Source organism: Bos grunniens, chromosome 29 (assembly GCF_055505025.1).
Source record: "Bos grunniens cultivar Pamir isolate PY7600 chromosome 29, Bosgru_T2T1.0, whole genome shotgun sequence".
NCBI lineage: Eukaryota > Metazoa > Chordata > Mammalia > Artiodactyla > Bovidae > Bos > Bos grunniens.
Genome location: NC_141193.1, coordinates 19,206,708 through 19,229,655, shown reverse-complemented (window position 1 = coordinate 19,229,655; position 22,948 = coordinate 19,206,708). Strand labels below are relative to the sequence as shown.

General features: G+C 45.0%; 1 protein-coding gene across 7 annotated transcripts in view; it reads right to left on the bottom strand.

Moving 5' to 3' along the window:
• The window catches only part of ETS1 (ETS proto-oncogene 1, transcription factor), a 139,124-nt gene that overhangs the window by 71,788 nt on the left and 44,388 nt on the right, over positions 1 to 22,948 (bottom strand). For 2 of the 7 annotated variants that reach the window (XM_086383394.1, XM_086383398.1), the window contains exon 1: positions 2,718 to 3,126. The exons of 4 other annotated variants lie outside the window; for them this stretch is intronic. In XM_086383394.1, the coding sequence (XP_086239520.1) occupies positions 2,718 to 2,799 (82 nt within the window). In that variant the 5' untranslated portion in view covers positions 2,800 to 3,126. Of the gene's footprint in view, positions 1 to 2,717; positions 3,127 to 4,535; positions 4,683 to 22,948 lie in introns of those variants that run through there. One more of the 7 variants, XM_086383396.1, reaches the window with a different exon arrangement.

The following is a 22,948-nucleotide window of genomic DNA, read 5'->3' as shown; positions in this document are numbered from 1 at the left end:
AAAAGCTGTCAAAACTCGAATGAGGCCTCAATCCAGAATAAAAGTGAATAAAGTTCTTGATCAGACCCTAGCCACTGAGATTGGCAAATAACCCTGGGCCCCTGCTGGGACACCCACCTCCCTCCTGCCTCTCTCTCCAGCTCTCATACGTTGCGCCGGGCGGAGGGGCGCAGGGGTGATAGCAGGTCTAATTAACGAAACCAGTTAAGTTCCCCCAAATAGTTGTCTCCACATACAAGAAACTAAACAAGCCAAAGAATCAGTCTGGCAAACATTTAAGTCACAGCTGTAGACACAAAGCCATGCTATGAGAAGTTAAACTTTTAAAATGTCCTGTAGAGTCTTATAGGCAAAGCAAATCCCACTTTGCCAGTGAGTGTCTTTTCCCACCAACACAAGCCAGCAGCCCTGGCCAGTGCTTCCTGCACCCCTGCACCTGCAAGTTCAAGTCTCAACTGAAGTTTCTCTGCCAGGCTTTACAGAAGCAACTTGCAGTGTTACTTAAGGCAACTGTACCCTGAGAAGGTAGAAACGGGGATATATTTCACTTGAGCTGCTGGCTCACCAGACATTCTTAGGTAAGTAACCTACCTTCTCTGTCCCCCTATTTCCTTTTCTGAGGTATGGGTATAATAGTCACGTATATGCTACTAACCCTCCAGAAAAGAAAACGAACTCAAATTTAGATATTATATTCGCTCTGTATTTTCAAGATTCTCTATTTAGTTTTCCCAAGATAGCGCCAGAAATCAAATCTCATTACAATGAATGGCTGAAGACTTCCCAATTTCTTTGATCAGCTGAAATTTTGTTGTACTGAAGGCTGTTGACAAAATCGGATCAGAGGCATGTAAACCATTTTGCAAAGGAAGGACAATGTAAATTTGCTTATTATAATGGTGACGACTGCAGCATTAGGCCTCACTGTTCCCATCTTACAGATAGGCAAGCTAAGAATAGTTACTTGCTCAGGATTTATTTTTATCAATAACCAACAGAACAGCATCATCTACTTAAAACCTCTAATATTTACTAAAACACTCCCCCAAAATGCTTCCGCTGTTTACTGTGATCTAAAACATGTGTTGCTAGGGGGCCCTTTTTCCTTCCCAGCACGCCAAATCCACTGTAGGTTTCTGAACTGACAGATCCACACGCTATTTCCCAGACAACCAAATCTGTCTCTTCCCCATAAACACACATATAAACAAGCCATACTTAGGAAAAGGAGGCATTAGTTGAGATCTGTCTTTGCTGGGAACTCTCCTTTCACTTCCTCTATAAATGGTTAGCATCAATTGGGACTAAGAGAATTTATTCTGGCTTCTTTAACACTGCCCCCGCCCCCCGCCCCCAAGGCCACCATCACACCAGCATCATTTCTAAACTGTAGCTCTCTGTGCCTGAAATGTCTCCGAGGTTCTAGTTCATCTCAGCATCTCTGTGACAACAGTCTTAGTCTTTCTGTACCTCCCAGGGAGCAACCCAGAAACCCTGGGCTTGAGTGTTAGGGGGTCTAAGAGAAGTCACCACCCACCGCTATGTCTTCTATTAAGGTCTCTGAAAGATCTTCGAATGACAAAATTCAGCTTGGCTTGTGTTGAAAGTTTAAACAGATTAAGAAAGGGTTAAAATAAGCAACTAATTACGGTGGAGGCAAAAGAACCGGGAGCAGCCGCCGAACTTATTGATCATCAGATACAACAGAGCTGCCTGTTACTGCGATTAATTATTTTCCAAAAGCATCAGCTTGTCCCTCTACATCTTTCCATATACCTTTACCTCCAAAATCATGAAGCTCTTATGGACAGCTGGCAGTTCCTATCCTAAAAGAAAGCAACTTTTCTTCTCAAACTGCATTTATTCCAGAAATTCTAGAGTGCCAGAGTCCATGAAACTGCTTAGCACAAAAAACTGTGTCTAAGATAAACTGAAATTTCTTTCCTATCCCTTTCTTCTGCAAATCCAAGAGCTGGATAACACACCAACCAAAGACCCCAAATCATGTTTGGTGTTGGGAGGCTTTCCCTCTTCTCACAGATCTTAGGTAGCAAGGGACAAATTAATGGCAGATCAGAAAAATGGATGAAGTAACCTGCATAAACAGAATGGGGATGTTTCCCCGAGTTAAGATGATCATTTCAGCTCTGCGTCCATCTCCATACCCTCAACCCCGAAAAGAGACACTAGCCAGCAAAGGAACATGTGACAGGCGAGCTCAGGAAGGCAGGACATTTGAAAATGTGCTTGAAGGCCAGCCAGTTAGACACCCTTTGGGCTCTTACTCCCCAGGGCTCTCCATCTAGCTCCAACTCTGGGCGATGTCGGCAGGGTCAGGGGATGATGTCCTAGGCGGCAGTGTCCACCCTCACTAACGTTAAAGAATAAGGCCAGAGGGTTCCCGCTCATTTGGAAAAATAAGAAAGCGGGAATGGGGGTGCTAGACATTCTAAAAGCTTTTTCCCACTACTCACAAAAACACAGCTGTGAAAATAAATACCACCCGCTCCCCCGCCCCCCAACAAGGGTATCGGGCCACCAACAGTCCAGCTCTTCCTCCTGTCTACATCTTTCCAGCTGCCACCAGCATCGCCTGCTTAGCAGCTGGGGCAGAAACGCACCACTTGCCTGGAAGGGAAGATCACAGGGGGAGAAGTGGAGGGGACCCAGGCCAGAGGCCGAGGGCTGGGGTGGGGGTCTCGGCAGTCACCACTCACCCGGGGAGGGGAAAAGCTCCATATCCACTTTTTCCGTCTTGATGATGGTGAGAGTCGGTTTGAGATCGACGGCCGCCTTCATGGTGCCAGGAGTGGGGAGGGGGGACAGACGGGGCTAGAGCGAGTTTGCTGTTATTCTTGTTTTTCTTTTTAATGGGAATGAGTAACAGGGGAAAGGGGACGGGGGGAATCGGACCTTCTTCTTTAAAATCTCAAATTTCCGCTGACTTTGTCCCTCGCCCAGAAAGTGAGCGCCCGGAACTCTCTCCGGGGTAGTTGGCACTTTGCGGGAAAGTGCGCGCGCGCCGGGTCCCGCCTCGCCTGCGCCCCGCCGGCTCCCTCCTCGTCCGCGCCCGGCTCCCTCCTCTCCGCGGGCAGCCGCCTGCGCTCGCCCTCGCCCTCCAGAGCCGACTCCCTCCCTCGCCCGCGCGCTCTCCCCTCCTCTTTGGGGCGTAGCTCGCGGCGCCGGGCCCCGGCCGTGGATCTGCGCGCCCGGCCCCCACCCTCAGGATCTCTGCCTGGCGGGAGGGGGCGACTCAGGGGCGGGGCGACGAGAGGCGGGCGCGGCCGGGAGGCGGGGCCCGAGACCCTCGGCCAATCACCGGCCACGGCCCAAACCGAAAGGAAGCGGGGCGGAGCTCGGGGCCCTCCGTGCCCGCCGCGCCCTCGGCTCCCCGCGCTCTGCGGCCAGGTCGCCTGGGAGCCGCGCGCGGAGCCGGCGGGCCGCTGAGCCTCCTACCTAGGGGAGAAGAGCCCGGAGCGGGCGGGCTGGCTGGTGCCCGGGCCACCCCAGCAGTTTGGGAAAGTCCGTCTGATTATCCACGCATTCTTGAGGACTTGGTCACCCGCTCCCGCCCCCTCCCGGGAGCGGCATAGTTTTCCAAGTGCGTGTCCATCATTCATTCACAAAGACTGACACACAGGACGTGAGGCAGCGGCTGGAGGGGCGTGCGTGCGAGCAAGGGGCTCCGAGCCAGTGTCCTCAAAGGGCTCTGGGAATACTGGACTCCGGCCGCTTAGTGACTCAGGGATCGGGGCTGTATTGCCGGAGGAGCCTTCGATTTTCCCAGAGCCCACCCGCGTCATCGTTAAGAAATCAATTAAGAAGTGAGCTGCCCTTAATAAGAATCTAGCTGCCACTGGTACGGATGGAGCCCAAGGCTGCCTCCTGGAGACCCCAAAACAAAGGCCCAACGACTTCTATAGTATTAGAAAAGTCAAGAACTGGGGCCCCAAACTGGAATCCAGTCCTGGGCTTCCTAGAACTTCCAGTTTCCCTACAGCAGTGGTTCTATTCTTCTAATTATGTCACCACTGGCCAAAATTTTGTGTTTTCTTTCACAAATTCTCCTCTACTAGATAAAACTGACAATCCTCATATTGCCACTGTCTAAAACATGATGCACAGCTCTGTGGTTTGAAGTTTCTGGAGTACATCATTCACAGCCATGACAGAATCACAATTTCAGCCCCCTTTTGCATTTGGGAAGCCCAGACACTTAGGATACCCTAACATGACCCCTGCATAATTAATAGCTTGCCACTGGCGCATTGGTTATAAACGGAGAGAGGTGGTCCTAATTAACAAATCAAGCAGTAGACAGTGAGGTGCACACCTAGACACACATACATGTATCGGGAGCCAGGCATTGATACCTATCTTTGATGAACTAAAAGAGTAAACATAAATCTCTCTGAACAACCTCAGAGGAAGCTATTTTTAATCCTGTTTCCTGATTTCTAAGCATATGTTGAACTCCCACCACACGGTTATAACTGTAACCTCAGCCTCTGATAAGTCTTAACACACCTGCTTACCTCATCTAACTCCAGTTTTCTCCTCTTGAAGTATAGTAATTTACAGGTTTCCCACAGCCAGAGAGGGAAGGAGCCAGGAAGAGAAGATAAATCTCAAATCTCGGGCTCCTGGTTCAAACTTCAGATTATGCTCGTCTTCCAGTGACTCTGCAGAGTAAAGTATTTGTACGGGGGTAAGCCTGATAGACGAAGGATTGTTGTCATCCAGCTGTGTTTCCAAAAGGTATGAGAAAACAGCGCTGGCCCCCAGATGACAAGAACAGACCCATCAGATCCTGGGAAAAGCTGGGGGAAACAGCGCATGAATGAATTGTGCATTTGCACATTCAAATGAGCAGCCAAGAAAGAGATCTTGAACCAATCCTGCCTTACCTACTGTGAATACATCAGCAAAAAGAACTGTGCAAATCAGGAGTTGCTTTGGGGAATTTTGTTTTAGCAATGTTATGTTAAGGAAATGCTGGCTTTTTTTTAATCCAGGTGTGAGTATTCTATTTCAAATGCAGCTTTCTCAGAGCAAGTCCTGTCTCTCCCTCAGTCCTTTTCTCAGCTTTCTTTCCAGGCTAGCCTAAACACTGCTAACCACCCCCATCCCTGCAAATTAGACACTCAAAGAGCCTGCCATGATAGATCCAAAAACACTGTCCACTCCAGCAGTGGGGGAAGTTTATTCCTTCAATTCCTCAATGACGACAGCTCAACTTGTCAGTCATCCTTTATAACCCAGTCCTGAAGCCCAGAAGCTTGAAAGGTTTGACTGTGCAAATCAGGGAAAGGGGTTTGGGAGATAGCCAGGGGCCACCACCGACTTCCAGGAAAGTTACCCTGCAGGAGGCCAGTTGCGAATATTGATGTTAGCAGAAGTTATACATCCAACCTCCCATCTGGATGAAACTTCCCTAAGGACAAGGAGCACTTAATATGGACAGAGTTATAGTATTTTTTACATATTTGGGATTTGAGTAACCCAATCAGGCCTGCAATGATCCCACTTTGTTAATTGATAATTTCGATAAATGAAATCTTTATTCTCTGTAGGACACAAGCTGATTTTTTTCTAAATGTTCCTATGGACTTGAGATGATATTTGTATCATGTGTACTGTGCTTAGTCACTCAGTTGTGTCTGACTCTTTTCGACCTCATGGACTGTAGCCTGCCAGGCTCCTCTGTCTGTGGGGATTCTCCAGGCAGGAATACTGGAGTGGGTTGCCATGCCCTCCACTTTGTATCTTACTATATCCTAAAAAACAGTGCCTTGCATGGTGCCTGACACATTGTAGACACTCAATAAATATTCACTGAATTCTGAACTATCAGGTTTCCCCGGGGGCTCAGGTGGTAAAGAATTTGCCTGTAGATGAAGGAGCCGCAGGAGACATGGGTTCAATCCCTGGGTAGGGAAGATCTCCTGGGGGAGGAGATGGCAACCCACTCCAGTATTCTTGCCAGGATAATCCAATGAACAGAGGAGGAACATAGAGCGTTACATTCCATGGGGTTGCAAAGAGTCAGACACACATACACACAAAAGACTGAGTACACACACAAGTAAGTAAGGAGTGAACTCTCACCTCCCTGGTCACTAGGGACTTTTACTTTGCCACCAAAGCTTCTCAATACAAAGGTTGAGTGAGTTTGATACTTAGGGCTTGTGAAAATGAGCTAAACAAATGCAGACCTACCTCTAGGTCTGACCTTTGGCTTGGCTGATCACAAGCTCTATTCCCCAGCACTCCTGTCCACTCCGGTTTGTTAGTGCCTCAGTTCTCCCATTAATAAAACAAGGTCAGCTGAGCTCTGCCTTCCAGCCCCTTGGGCAGGTTGTTTCAAGACCCTATCTGCTTCTTAAGGCACTCAAGAGAAATCAACCAGGAATGACTTTGTTTTTGCTTGTAATGCAGCAGTCTGTTCTTCCTACACCTGAGAGAAAACAGAAGTGTATCTTCAAACATTCCCAAGACTTAGGGAATTACACCCAGCAAGCGCTGAAATTCCTCGAACTAGAGACATCATGTCAGAAGGGTTCAGAACAGACATCAGGCATTGAGGGGCAGGGGTGTGGAGTCAGACATTAATGACACCAAGAAAACAGTCACTTTTTATAAGAGCTCCCTCAGAAACATGGAGTATGTAAAACACATAAAGTTTCTCTTTTATCCTCCTCCCTCCACTGTACTCCAGTATCAATAAAAAAGAAATACAAAAATACACCTAATTTTAGACAATCCTGGAAGATCCTGAAGATTGTCCCTCTCCAAAGTGTAGTGGAATAAATTGTCTATTTCTCGAATCTTGACCAAAAACTGAAGAATCTCAGAGTTGTAAGCTAAACTACGCTTTATTAAAGGTAGGTGCAAAAACATCCAGACCGCTAACGGCTAATCCAGAGCAAGTTTATGACTCACAGATGATTTACTGGTTTAAATGTAAGATTGAAAAAAAAAATTTTTTTTTTCAATTAACAACCTTCCCGCTTTGCATTTGTGGTTGTTTTTCTCTGAGAAAAAAAAGGTAACAGTCACCCTGTCAACACAGAAACAGGCTTCTAAAGCTTAACTCTAAAGCAAGTGGTTTCTCTGTGATAAGTTGAGTCACTGAAAAGCACCCTACAGGGAGAAAGATGCCTGGGGCTTCCATATCTACCGTTATCAAGCTGCCATAAAATGGAAAACTGGAGAAAATGAAAAGAACTCTCTTAATTAAACTCGGATGCCCAAAGGCCTTAGGGTCAGTTCAGGAACCCAAGTAGGGGACTCAAGCTGGGCTGTCGCTGACTGCAGGCTGGCTCTGTGACCTCACCGAAGCCACTTAACCTTTTTGTGTCACAACCTCATCCCTGTTTCAGGGAATAAAAATCACGGCTGGCTCTCCCCTGACCGTGTAATACAGACTCATTAGCTATTGTTTAGAAGGTACAATAAACAATGAGCGATAAGTAAGGGGGGAAGCCAGGAGGAGAGGGCGGGCTGCGGAGAGGGGAGGACTTGGGGCCTGTTTGCCCTGGGAAAGTTCTCCAGGATAAAACCAAGAGGAGCCTGAGTAGTACAAACTCTGGAATAAGACTTAGACTGAAATTCCAGCTTGACCCCAGTCACCAGCTGAATTACTCCACAGAAGTCCTTTAAACAATCCCAAACCTCAGTCCTTCCCTGTTGAAAGTGAGGTTGCTTGGAGGATTACGTGAGATAATGCAGGAAAGAATTTAGCACAGTGCCTAGGTCAGGAAAAAGAGCTCAAATAAAGTTTAATCACTCTTACTGCTTTTAAGAGCCAATAGACGGTAGGATGGGCTTCCCAGGTCAGTCAGTGGTAAAGAATCTACCTGCTAATGCAGGAGATGTGTGTTCAATTCCTGGGTAGGGATGATCCCCCTGGAGTAGGAAATGGCAACCAGCTGCAGTATTCTTGCCTGCGACATCCCAGAGGAGCCTGGTGGGCTACAGTCCACAAGGTCTCAAAGAGTCAGACATAACTGAGCTACTGAGCATACACGCACATAGATGGTAGGACGTAGGAGAAATCACACAAAAAAATCTTCTCCATGGCCACCCCCTTTGCAGAGTAAGGTAGACCCTCTATTTACCTGAACTGTCTTATGGACAGATTAGGAGAACGATCATATCTAATTTTAAAAAATCTCTCCAACCCAACTCCCTCAGAACCTACCCAACTTGGACCTCACTTTAGATATTCCAGTACTGCCTGGTCGGGAGAGGAAACTGCAGACTTGTATTTAAAAGTCACAGCAAAGCTGTATGTCAGGTCAGAAGGAATATCATGTTTGCGGTGCCTCTTTGGAGACAAAACCTTAGGTCTTGGCTTCATCACATGTTGTAGTTAGACGGACTCTCTTAGAGATAGTCAAGTTCAGCCCTGCTATCTCCAAAGGAAAAAATGACTCTGAGCGAATAAGTCATTCTGCCCAAGGTCAAACAGTTCAGAAAAGACGGTCATTTCACAGCTTGGGCGTCTCCTTGGGTTTATAGATACCACACTGCAGGGCAAGTCACTCACTGTCATTCAGTTTGGTCTGTTCGCAGACACCCTTGAGAAACAAGCAGGATACAGCATACATAGGAACAGAGAGATGCTCAGACTCGATTTCTGGAAATCTAACAGTCTCCTCTGCCCTGGATGTGTTGACTTCGGGCACGCACACTTCAGGGTAACCACACTAGCATTCTCTGCGGGAGACAGCTTGGCATGGGCTTAAGGAGAAAAAGGGTCTGGGCTGGCTCATCGCTGTCTGCCGTTTCTTTAGGCTGTAATTACGACCCATTCAGCTGCATCTGCAGCCCCAACAATGTGGGATGGATGGGCCTCATCCACAGACCAGGCGACATTTGAAAATCCACCGGTTCAGACAGCACGTACTTCTCTCGCAGCAGCTCAGACTTCTGCTCACACAGAAGGTGGTGAGGAGCTGCCAATCAAGGCTACAGGATCTGAGGTTCTTTCCACACCACAGTTCCTTTCCTTGAGGTGAACTGAGCACCTGTCTTGGAATTTTGGCCCCAACTGGGCCTGGGTCATGCAGATATGCGGGCTACCCTGGAGCCGCTGGGTTCATGTAGCATAAGTGTGAATTCTAATGTAAACTGTCCTAAATTGGTCCCTGGAGAATGGAGAGGTACGATGGCATGTGCAAAAATGGTGGAAGAACCAGTGTTCTTTGAAATCATGGCTGGAGCAGAGAACCAGGCTCCTGGTGGGGAGCTCGGAACCCCAGGAGAACAGGATCCTGAGCCCCCCCAACCAGACTGCAGGTGGTTTCATCTGGTGGAAAGCTAAGGGCCCCCAATCTGATCTCACCCTGCTTTTCTCTTGGGTTACAAAGACAACACCAGGCCTCAAAACAGATGTTCTCTGCAGTTGTAGTCTGAACCTTAAATTAAGATAATTTTATTGTGGCATCTTCCCTTTTCTTTTCCCCCTTTCATTTGGAAATGCCAAGTCAATTGCCCCAAAGGACTAACCTTTACCACCCTAGAGATGAAGGAGAGGAGGTGGGGTGGAGTAGGAAATGGCAATACTCATTCTGTTCTCGATGCTGCAAGTCAGGCAGAGGAAGCAGGTGCCAGTAGAAGAAGAGCAGCTCTAAGAGGAAAAGGGGAGATGCTACCAGAGGAAGCAGGAGAGGGCACCTTTCTGACAACGGTGGGAGGATGGGCGAGGGGGAACACAGAAAGACACTGTCACAGCATTTCTATGTCCTTGTCATTCTGGGACTTAAATCTCCAAGTTTCCAAAATGAAACTGAGGCCTGGTCTTGTATCTGATACCTTGCCTGAGTTGATTTCATTGACCTGCATGGCCAATAGTCAAGGAATAACAATCAAACAAATCAATGGTGGTCCAAGCTGGAAGAGGATTCAGAGCAGAAAGGAGGAAGCTGCACAGAAGATGCAATGGGAGGTCAAGAGGAAAACCAAACACAGAGGGCATTTCTCAGTCTTTCTCAGTCAAGGGCACTTTCTTTATGCAAAGAATTTTCCGCCCCACCCCCACAAGGTGCCCTCTAGTGCCCAGAACACCCCAAAGGAATATTTCAGTATGTACATCTGCCTCCTACACTCCCTAAAGATGGCAATTAGTTGGTCATCACCTCCAGTGCTCAGCTCAAGACAGTGGGAGCTCAATAAATGTCAGCGATTATTTAATTAACGAACAACTTCCTAAAATTTCCAATACAGATCTCTGAACTCAAATATCAGTCTTCTTTTTTCAGTCTAATGTGAGACTCAAAGTTACCCAATGATTAAGATAAAGAGGTAAACAGGTGACTCTTTTTAACTGAAAAGATCTTTATCAAGTTTAACTCTCCTGTTCTCATCACCTGCCTCTGATGCCCTTAAAGGAAAATATTGCTAAGGTCACCATATTCATTTTATTTTTCATATGAGTATTCATGGATATAGTTGTTTGTGAAAAAATAAATGGCGTTTGGCTTAACCACAAAAACAAACCAGTCATTTTGTCATTGGTCTGAATTTATATACAGCATACTGTTCATATTGTCAGAAACAGTCTTCAGAAATTCCTGAACTTAAGTTGCATCTTTTATTTCACTGATTATCATGAAGGTAAGATTCAGAGTCCCTGTATCCATTACTCAGATAAGAGAATCCGTGAGATGAACCCAATTTTCTCCATCCTTGTGAGGAAGAAGAGCTAGACACTTCATAGGAAGTCCAGTGTCATCCCTTTCACCTCAAATTTACTACAATTTGTCAGGTCCCCAGAAACAATACATTTTTTAAAAATTGTCTGACCATACTATAGCACCCCCTCTGGTGAGATAGGGGATGTGTTGGAAGGAGATTGGGAAGGACAAGATAGGGAAAGTCAACTGAGCTGTTACCACCTAGCAGGTGGCACAAAGACACAGAGAGATGCCTGACCTCTCTGGCTGGCTGGACCATGGCAGAGGACACCTCCTTGCACTAAATTAGTTATGTCTCCTGATGGGTCATGACTATGCTGTCAAGGAAAAGCAGGCTGATTTTCAACCATAGACATCAAGGAAAAAATGGGTTTGGTTGGGATCCACCATTGCCTTTTAGCTGCCATGAGAATCAGGAACACACATCATTTTACATCACTTCCTCCAAGCTAATGACACAGAATTGGCCCCAGAAAAAAATGAAGTGTGTTACACGGAGAACATCTTACTAGTCAGGAAATATAACATTCTTTGAAGCTGTCACCTACAAATCTCTCACTCAGGCATCTACTCCTCCCTTCACTTCAGCATCCTCCACTTCACCATATCACTGGGTTATAATGAATTTATACGAGTCCTCCCTTAGCTGATGCTGAACCTAGTAACAGAGAAAGTGGAACGCAGAGCACTGATTCAAGTCCCTTGCTGTTTAAAGTCTCTTTTTGCACGTGTACTGTTCCCCAGAACACGTGCACAGAATCTGAGTTTCATGAATACACAGGACCCTATATCCATAAAAACAAATCTAGGGTATCCAGTGTCATTATTCATATTTACAATGTACCAAATATGCCACTGATAGAGTTGACAGTTGAAAAACCACCTCAAGAAGGGATATGTCAACTCTTCTCCAGGATGACAGCTCCCATTTAATTCTCTGTTCTTCAGGGCCAAAGAGATGAAGCCTTCTTTAACTTACAAAGAGCCAGCTGGGCTCAGTCGGCAAATTGCATCACCCAGAGTGAAGGAGTCAGACAGAGCGGATGGTCCCGGTGATGACGCATGAGGTGGAAGAGACCCGGCTCACATCTCATCTATCTGGATTGGCTCCTGTACAATGAAAACCTTTCTCCCTTTGCCTTGATGAAGAGGGGAGAGGCTAAGCCGGTGTGTGTGATGTGCAAGAAGGCGCCATTTAATCAGTCAGGTCTGAGAAGTACTTTTAAGTGTTGGGGGCTCTGAGATGATAGGGAAGGTGGAGAAGGAAGAAAGTAGAAAACAGAGAAGTTATTCCTTAATGGAAGTGTATTTCATCAGACTGATCAGAAACATGTGTTTTCCCCAGACAGGGAAACCATCTTGAAAGACTTCATCACACAAAGGCTTTGGGTGGAAGCAAGCGCCACCAGGGACCCGCTGGGGAGGGGGAGGGAGCAGGGAGGAGGCCGTGCAGCTGGTTGGGGAGCTGGCAGGGGACGTGGGAGGAAAGCGCAACCGGCAGGCCGTTCTCTTGTGGCAGGTTCCCAGGAGAGGTCCCTTTCCAGGAATTAAAAATTCTAAATAATGTTCAGAATTTTGAAAAATCAAAAAGATTATGGACTATTCTTTCAGGGAATTCCACAGCCTTGAAAGAGACCAGATGGCTGGCAACCACCAACCCAGACCCAGGAAAGACCTATCATCCACATACACTCCCGTTTTAGTGAGCAAACGTTTTCTCTCCAGGAGAGTATTTTTTTTAATTAAATGTGATGGAGCTGAGGTGTGGAGGTAAGGGACAATTCCAAACAACCCACATGGCCTCGTGCCCAAAAAACCAAAGCATAAAACATAAACCAGAAGCAATGCTATAACAAATTCAATAACGACTTAAGAAAAAACGTGGTCCTCATTTTTAAAAAAAATTATATATATATTTATGTATATATATCCCATACAAAGACCTGTTGTTTTCTTTGCTAAATTAGCTATGAGGCTTTGGTTTTCTAACTATAGGGAATGCACTTAATCTCTAAAAGAACTGAGGAGGCATGGGGTAGAGTGGTTAAGGGCACAAGCTTGGCTTCAGGTGGACAAGAGTTTGCGTCAGCTTGGCCTTTCTACAGCTATCAGTACCTTGGCCTTAGCCTCAATTTCACCTGTAAAGCAGGTGATCACAGTGCCCATTGACACAGTTAATCTGAGGATGGAAGGAATTTGTGCCAAGCCATTTGCACTGTATCTACCACAGAATAAGCACCCAGCAACATTTTGCTCCTATTATTCATTTTAAAAAATCAAGATGTTGACTTTGGATTTGGTGACCATAAAATTTTCATGGAAGTTAATCCAAGAGATGGGGACATAGTGGTCCCACTAAAGTCATGAAAAGTGAAAGTGAAGTCGCTCAATCACGTCGGACTCTTTCCGACCCCATGGACTGTAGCCTACCAGGCTCCTCCATCCATGGGATTTTCCAGGCAAGAGTACTGGAGTGGGTTGCCATTTCCTTCTCCAGGAATTAAAGTCATGATATAGTATTAAAATAAATATAATTTTAAGTCTGAGTATGTAAATCACACAGATCCAGACACCAACCCCTTTGGAAGAAAGGGGGTTGATTCCCATTACATAGATGTGAAATATAGTTCTGGAAGTTCTAAATGTATGGACACAGCTACATTACATACTAGCCATGCAGAGAGGAATAAATACCCTCTAAAATAAACTCCTGGGAATCCTGGGTTCTCCCCGCTCTGGGTTGTATGTTTGATATCCATTCAGTGATTTCATACAAACTGAGCAAAATAAGATCCCAAGCAAATGGCCTCACTATTTGGCTTTTGGGCTGGTCACCAAGTTAGGAGAATCTTACACACACGCTTCAGGTCATGCCCTATGTCTTGCTGCTTGAGCTCTCCCCAAACTAGTGCCCAGTATACCACTGCATTCACTTCTCAGAAGTCTTTTCTTGGGTTATCCCATCTTCTTTCTGACAGCCAGAAGTTTCCTAACAACTTATACTGTAAACCTGGACTTCTGACTATTTCTGACTATGCTGTGTTTGCGTGCTCAGTTGCTCAGTCATGCCTAACTCTTTGCAACCCCCATGGACTGTAGCCCGCCAGGCTCCTCTGTCCATGGGATTTCCCATGGACAATGATATCTCCCAATGGAGTGGGTTGCAATTTCCTACTCCAGGGGATCTTCCTAACTCAGGGATCAACCTTCCTCGCCTGCATTGGCAGGCAAATTCTTTACCACTGAGCCATCAGGGAAGCCCAACTGCGCTGTACTCATGCATATTTAGTTACATAATTCTGGACCTGCAAAGCACCCCCCCCCACACCCCCCCCCCAGCTCCGACTTGCCTCCTGGAATTCAGATGAAGTGTTCTATTTGCTGTGTCACCACTTGTGCTGACCAGCTGAACCTAAGGAAAGACATTCCACCTTGCCCCACATGCCGCCAGTCAGCAGCACAGATTCTGCTATTTAGGGGCATCCACTACATAATTTGTATTCTCGCACCGCCCGTGCCTGGCATCTGGCCGGCAAAGGCTGGCAGCACGGAACACACAGAGTCTCCTCGCAAGTTGCCTGCTCCATTTGGCAAGATGAACGCCATATCAATGGGAAAGGGGACTTAATTGGATTTCTGAGAGTGTTAAGTCATCCCACCTCAGCTCCAAGTTGATTAAAGTGTAGCTCTGCCCTTTCCAACAACCAGAGCAAACAAATGATGAAGAAATACTCTAAAATGCACAAGGCTGGGTCCTCTCACTTACTGTCTTTTTTTCTTAGTGACTTTGGGGAGGTTTGGGCATGGATCCTGCATACACAATACTGTTCTTGTTCTTCTTTTCTCTACAGGGCAGCCCTGAATGGCTCTGTCTAAAATTATAAGCAGGGCAGCCCTGGGCTCCAAGAGATCAGAGCCCTCATGCTGTGTCTGAACAAAGACCCTGCTTTTCCCCAACAATTAGGCCTGCAGAAAGGACATCTATCTGCCTCTATTAAAACCACCACGTGCCTTCAAGTCAGCCCATTGTAAAGCTAATTAAATAACACGCCTCTCTCCCCATGCAGGTCTCCTGATTAGCTTTCCTCTGCCCGGAACGTCTGCAAAGTGCCTAGAGATAGACAGCTAATGTTCCACTTCTCTGACTTTCCCCCAACACCGATCGCTGGCCTTTGAAAAAGCCACCTCGTCACTATTGTCGGGTTTGTTCAGGCAACATGCTTATCCAGAGCTCACATGTGAGTTCTCCGACTTAAAGGAAGAGACAAATTTTATATTACTTTCAAAATAAGGGACTTCCCCCCGGTGATCCAGTGGTTAAGACTCCACACTTCCACTTCTACTTCAGGGAGCATAGGTTCAAATCCTTGGTTGGGGAACTAAGATCTCAAGTGCCGTGCAGCCAAAAAAAAAAAAAAAAAAGTAATTTGGGAAAGCAACATTTCTGTTACAATGCTGACTCTTTGATGGAAATCCACCATTATCACAGTCTGCAACTGCTACCCCAGCAGTGTAACGTTCCTGAAGGACTTTTCATAGAAGTCAAGGAGACCGGATAAGACGCAGCCAGGACTGTACAAGCGGCCCTCCAGCTCAGACCTGCATGAAACAGAAGCACAGACTTCTCGGAAAGATACTGTAGAGGAATGTTGATGTGTGACAGAGGGCAACACAATACTGTAAAGCAATTATCCTTCAATTAAAAAAAAAATGTTTAAAGGACACTGTAGAGTAAAACAGATAGAAGAAACATTTCAACCCATTTTTTTAAAAACATGATGTAGAAATAACAAATTCCTTCTAAGACTCTTTAGTGCTAAGCAGATAAAATCGAAGCATTGCCTAAATGGCTCGCATTAGCCCCTGCCCATTTTTCAACCCTGCTTCTCTTTCTTTCCCTGCTCTCTGACAGCCCTGGACTTGCTGGTATCCCTTGAACGTGCCCCAATGCTTCACCATTTTAAGTGCTTTTCAGACCTTTCTGGAAAGCCTTGCTCCACCCTTCCCACTCACCCACCTGGAAACAGCAGCAAACACCACCAACACCCCACCCCCACCCCCTGAAGGCTTCCTGGGCCTCTGGGATAAAACCAGGCACTTCCTCCTTTGCACCTCCTAACAAACTGCCTTCAAGTCAGCGTTACAGGCTTCTGATTGAGTGCTTGCTACCTGGCTTAAAATAACCTCAGCCCAAGGACTTTTCTGGTGGTCCAGTGGTTAAAACCTTCCTGATAGTGTGGGGGACAAGGGTTCCAGCCCTAGCTGGGGAACTAGGATCCCACATACTGGGCAGCAACCAGGCCTGCACGCATGCCGCAACTAGAAAGCCCATGTGTTGCAATGAAAGATGACGAAGCTAAGACCAGATTCAGCTGAGTAAACAAAACAAATAAATATAATCTCCACCCTTCTAGGGCAGGAGTCATATTCTATTCGAATTTTAAATTCCACAAAGCTTAAAACACTGTGACTTGGACAAATAATTGACTAAATGAATGAAATGGTGAACGAATAGAGGAATGAATAAAACAGCCATGTGGTATTACAAGTGATCTGAGATGGTAATGGTAAAATCAGGCCCACTTCCAGCTTCACCATAGACAGCCCTGCATGCTTGGAAAAGGGCATTATTATCTTTTGACATGGTTCTTTCCGTTTGAAACTGTCTAGTCTAATATACACACATACACACTTTTCAGATACAAATGTTTAATAATAAAATGAAAGGAGACCAGCTCTTTTCTAAGTCTGTTTAATAGTTACAGAGATTAACTTTTGAAATCAGCTCCAGTCTTTGAGGACTGTAGCTCATTTAATCATCAGACCATACCAACCTTTCCTTCTAAGTATTTTTAAGAAGATTCACCAATCTTCTCGAATGTCCTATACAGATGAATGGATGACTAAATTATAAAGCAATCCCATATGCAATTTAAGTTTCCCATAAAATACTCATGGACCTCAAAATTAGCAGGGAAAAAAAAAGCACTTGGCGAAACAGATTTTGCACTCTGCCAAATCCACAAACATTTAAAAACAGCCAAAGTCACTGAATGATTCCCATCCTTAAAACGTAAAACCTTATAGCAAAAGTCACTCCCTGATGGTTCTCTTATGAATTCACTTCCATGCACAATGCCATCCGGGGTCAGTTCTTCCCTTGTCATTTTACCATCGCGATCTCAACTTCTAGAAAGTTGTGCTTTTCTAATATTTGAGGGTGCCTTCTATAGAGAGAGAGAAAGCAAGGGATAAAGACATAGAGAAAGAGTCCACAATCTTACAACAGTAAGTAATCATATCAACAAAGGAGTATAGAACCTCCAACCTGACCCAGGGAGAAAACACTGCCATTCCTTTGGTAGTCACTTTGTTCTGGCAAGCCTCCTACTTGCTAAATGGAATGCCCACTTTATAATGATCATAATGGATTGAAAGCTATAAAATTAGATTCTGGCTAGCAATAGCTCTTTATTACTCTCCCTTACCACAGTGTGACTTCATTCTCAGACCTTGCCTTAAGGAAGACTCATCCACAACCTCTAAGATACGGATAAAGTAGGATAATAAACAAAGACAAATCAACCTGCATTTTCATTGTGATCTTTTTCCTCAAAGTATCATTTGGTATGATTACAAAGCAGCCAGTTAGCATTGAGATCACTGTTATTTTATCAAGGACAGATTATATAAACTACATGGCAGGAATAAATGGTTAACCACAAAAATAAATAGAAAGCATGGTAGAAAGAGAAGAAATGAAGGTAGGTGTGAATGCCACATGTATGTATGTGTATGTGCTCAGTAGCTCAGTCGTGTCCGACTCTTTGTGACCCCATAGACTATAGCCCACGAGGCTCTGCTGTCCATGGTATTTTCCAGGCAAGAAGACTGGAGTTGGGTTGCCATTTCCTCTTCCAGGGGATATTCCCAACCCAAGGATGGAATCCACGTCTCTTGTATTGGCTGACAGATTCTTTACCACTAGTGTGAATGCCATAGCATTCATCAACTAGAACTATCAGAGGAATATAATCAATACACTTGAATCAAAGAATAGGAACATAAAGATAAGAAGTATGTATTGTGAATGACTACTGTCATGAAGACATTGGGTACAAGAATTAAGTACAGTGGAGTAAACACAATATGATTAAAGTCTTAGCAAATAGCATACATTATGTGTGATACCAACAGCCCCTTTCTAAATCCAATTATGGTTTGGAGCAATATTAGAAAGCATAATATAGACAAAGCAAGACACACAAGAAACCTTTTATTAGGAGCAGGACAAGCATGGAATGGACTGTAAGGAGCTGTTTTGTTGATAGTTCATGTCAATATATTTCAGTTAGCAGGTTATTTTAGCAATGACTTCAGGGTAAGCTGCCATATGATTCTGAGCAATTAGGAGACACCCCTATCACACTATTCACAGACTTTGGGTCACTTTAAGTCTTTTATGTGCCAGATCTCAGAACCAAAATTGAGTTGGCATGGCTTCTCTCTTCTGACAGAAATAACAGCAAAGTATTACCTTCTGTCGGATACAGCTAAGTGACTAACTTTCACTTTCTTTCATTACCTTCTGTAGCCTGGAAGGTCACTTCCATCAGCACCTTGCAGCACCTCTGAGAGGTGTCCAAGAGGAGGGAGGCATTCGGGCTCTCAGCACAGAGCATCTGTCCAGGGTATAGACTTTCCAAGTTTGCATGACTCTGACCCAAGTCAGCATGCAAAATACTGAACGCGCACATTCATGCACCTCTTTCAGATGATTCCTGGGTCCCAGGTTACTCTCCTCTATCACCCGGAGACTTTCAAATGTGGTTTTCTCCTGCCAAGTCTTGGGTTATCATTTCTCAAATTTCTTGTTCGACCTTTTATCACTTCCACGTCACAGTGCAAGTCATCATTTTCCCACCAAGAAAGTATAGGGCGAAGGAGGGAAGGCATAGGGCAGCAAAGAGAAGATGATTCAGGCATTAATGCCCAAGTCTAGGTGAGGATATGCAGTGATTGGAACACTTGCTGGCAGAAATGTCAAATGCTGCAGCCAGTTTGGAAATCGGTCTGTCAGTTCCACAAATAGTTAAACATCAAGTTACCATATGACCAGCAATTCCACTTCTAGGCATAAACCCAAGAAAAATGAAAACATGTTCACACAAAAACGTACATACACATGAATGCTCATAGCAGGATTATTTCTAACAGATACAAAGTGCAAACAAATGTCCATCAAATGATGGACAGAGAAGTTGGGACATATCCATATAACAGAATGGTATTCTGCGATTTAAAAAGGATGAGTTACCGATGCATGCTACAACATGAATGAACCTTGAAAACAGTGGAGGAATCAGTCACAAAAGCCCCCGTATTGCGTGACTCCCTTTATAAGAGAAGTCCAGAAAGGGCAAATGTATAAAGACAAAATTAGGCTAGTGGCTCCTAGGGCATGGGGCTGGGTGTGGGGGAGGGGGAAGAAGACTAGGTTTGACTATTAATGAGGATGACATTCCTTTTAGGAGGCACAAAAATGTTCTAGAATTAAATCATGGCGATGGTTGCACAATACTGTGAATATCTTTAAAACTCTTTAACTTGTACACTCTAAATGGGTGAATTATATCATATATGAATTATATCTCCATAAAGCTTCTTTCAATAAAAAAAGACACTGCTTTTCCAGAGGTGAAACAAGACAAACAAAAGAGAAAAAGAATTTTCAGTCTTCACGGTTGCCCAGAAGAGTCTGAAAATCATCCCAAGACCGTTTGCTTAAGCAAAGTTCAGTGGAAAAACATCTAACATTTCTGTGACCTTCTTTTCTAAACTTTCTAAGTGGCTTAAAGAGAGGCTGCCCGGGAAACTCCGAATGGAACCTAAAAATATTATCTCCTGGCTTTATAAACACTGGCAACGCTAATGAAGTGAGGAGCCGCAGACCCCAGGGATGGGACATCTCACTCAGGTTGGAAGCCCGGGTGGTGTGTAAACTCACCCTGAGGCAGGCAGATTTGGGCCAGGGAGGTGAATATCAACACGGTGGAATGGAGGAAAGACGAACGAGGAACCAGGATACATAAAGCAGAGCAGGAGTGGCCACTGTTCTAAACATCAGTAAAACAACCTCTTTTCAAGTCAAGCTCCCTGTCCCGTTCTGCTGACCAAGTTTGGACAAATGAATGAAACTCAAGACCAACTCCGCCTGCCCACCTTCCTTTCCACACAGTTTTGAAAGAGGACACGGGGAGCCCTGCTGTTTATCACTCCTTACCAAGTCTAAAGCAGAAGTATTGTCTTTATCATCCCTACTCTCCAGGGCTCACCTAACTGTCCAGGCGTCGTCATGTCCTCCTTAGCTCCCCACCAAGGTTCTGTTGATGCTTCCTGAGAAAAAGGATGTCACTCTACTTTGTGGCCCCAATACCCTGTGCAGAATAAGAGCTCAATATGTACATGCTGCTAGATGAAGGACAGGTCAAAAGAGCTCTAACCAAGGTACAGCTTCCCAGGTGGCGCAGTGGTAAAGAATCTACCTGCCAATGCGGAAGATGCAGGAGACACAGGTTCGATCCCTGGGTCAGGAAGATCCCCTGGGGGAAGAAATGGCAACCTACTCCAGCATTCTCACCTGGGAAATCCCATGGACAGAGGAGCATGGTGGTCTACAGTCCAGGTGGTTGCAACAAGCAGGACGTGGTTGAGCATGCACAACCAAGGTAGACCCTAAACCAGTGCAATATTTAAAGAGATGGGAATAGCAGACCACCTTGCCAGCCTCCTGAGAAGCCTGTATGCAGGTCAAGAAGCAACAGTTCGAAGTAGACACGGAACAACAGACTGGTTCCAAATTAAGAAAGAAGTACGTCAAGGCTGTATATTGTCACCCTGCTTATTTAACTTATATGCAGAGTACATCATGCCAAATGCCAGGCTGGATGAAGCACAAGCTGGAATCAAGATGGCCAGAAGAAATATCAGCAACCTCAGATATGCAGATGATATCACTCTAATGGCAGAAAGCGAAGAACTAAAGAACCTCTTGATGAAGGTAAAAGAGTGAAAAAGCTGGCTTAAAACTCAACATTCAAAAAACGAAGATCATAGCATCCAGTCCCACCACAAAAAGGGAAGACAAATTAGGGACGGCAATGTACTTAAGATGGTCTCTACAATACAAGGACTCAACTGTGGGGCCTGAAGGCATTGACATTAATCGTAAGAGAAGATGGGATAAATACAGGAGCTATTTAGAAAATAAAGTGGACAGACCTGTGACTAAGCTAAATCTGAGGGATAAATGGTCATCTCTTGAGAGGTTCCTCCTCTTCTGCCAGTACAGGATCCCCTGGGAGGGAGATGGGGAGGAGAGAGAGTTAGAAGGGGGTCAGGAGAAGGAGAGAGAGGAGGAGAAAGGGGATGAATTGACAAGGAGATTTGATTTCTTAGAGTTCCACAGGCTGACTGTACTACTGGACTTCTCAGTTCTATAACTCAATGAATCCCCTGCTAAAATTAAGCCAGTTGAGCCAGGTTTCTGCCACTTGCAAACAAAAAGAGCCTTGACCAACACAGGGGTTAAGTCACAAAGCAGGGAGTGAATAAGAAACTCCCTGCTTTCCAGCCTGGGGACATTGGAGAACAGGGTAAAGGTAGGTTTCCTACAGAGGCAGGGGAGCTAGTGATGAGCTCAGGGCTACTGAGATGTCCCTGTGATATCCAGGGGAGGTCTTCACAGAAAAATATACAGAAGGGACTTCAACATGTTAACCATTAGTGATGAGACTAAACTGCTTCCCCACGCAGCACTACCATTCTTACTAGTCTTTAATTTACACATTTTCTTTCTTTCTTTTTTTATTGGAGTATAACCACTTTACAATATTGTGTTGGTTTCTGCTGTACAACAAAGAATCAGGCTATAGATAGGTGTGTGTGTGTGTGTGTGTGTATATATATATATATGTATCCCCTCCCTGTTGAACCTCCCTTCCACCCCATTCCTCAATTGACACATTTTCTTTAAAGAGATGTATTATTTTTATAGTGATTATTACAAAAAAGTAAACAAAGCTTGGTATATATGTACACATGACGGAGTACACAAAAGATCTGGCTTCTCAAAGCAACTAAAACAGCACAGATTCTCTCTTGCCTTTCCAACAGGTCTTTCCATCTGTTACAGGGAAGAAAGAATGCTTAACTTTCATTGCTCATTCTGTCATAAACACTGGGAAACTTGAGAAAGGAAGAGAGTAAGTGATCAAAATGGGAGAACTTCAGAATCACATTTCAAACTTTGTATCCTTTGCCCCCAAATCTCACGAGGTTCTCATGCCAGTGCGCCTAGGAGTAGTAGTTAGTCACTCAGGTGTGTCCGACTCTTTGCAACCCCATGGACTGTAGCCCACCAGGCTCCTCAGTCCATGGAATTCTCCAGGCAAAAACACTAGAGTAGGTTGCCATGCTAGCATGTCTAGCCTGAGTCCAATTTTTGCTTCACCAGCTGAAGCAGAAGCAAAAGATTAGTCTCGAAGTCAATAGAGTTATTTTCCTATCCAACCTGCTCTTTCCCTTTGGACAGTGTCCTTAAACATTTCCTTGCAATTCTCTTGCTGCTGCTGCTGCTGCTAAGTCACTTCAGTCGTGTCCAACTCTGTGCAACCCCAAAGACGGCAGCCCACCAGGCTCCCCCGTCCCTGGGATTCTCCAGGCAAGAACACTGGAGTGGGTTGCCATTTCCTTCTCCAATGCATGAAAGTGAAAAGTGAAAGTGAAGTTGCTCAGTTGTGTCCGACTCTTTGGGACCCCATGGACTGCAACCTACCAGGCTCCTCCGTCCATGGGATTTGCCAGGCAAGAGTACTGGAGTGGGTTGCCATTGCCGTCTCCTAAAATTCTCTTAAAAGGCTTAAAAGTTTTGTCTTCTGTGATAGAAGCAGAAGTATAATAAAAAACAAAAATTACTTAGACTACTTCTGAAATATCTTGAAAGGTATTTGAAGGGAGAAGCAACTCACAAAGTCCTTTAATAATGGATTTCAGAGTTAAATTTCACCATGGCTAATCTAAATCCCTCCTTTTCCCATTTTTGTCCTGTTTTTTTCTTGATCTTCAGTGGATCTAAAGAACAGCTGGTAACTCCTCAGTGATACTTTAAGAAGAGTTAAGGCTACACTAGTATTTAATCTTAATCGATTTTATACTTAGTTGCAACTCACTGCTTACCTGAAGCCTGA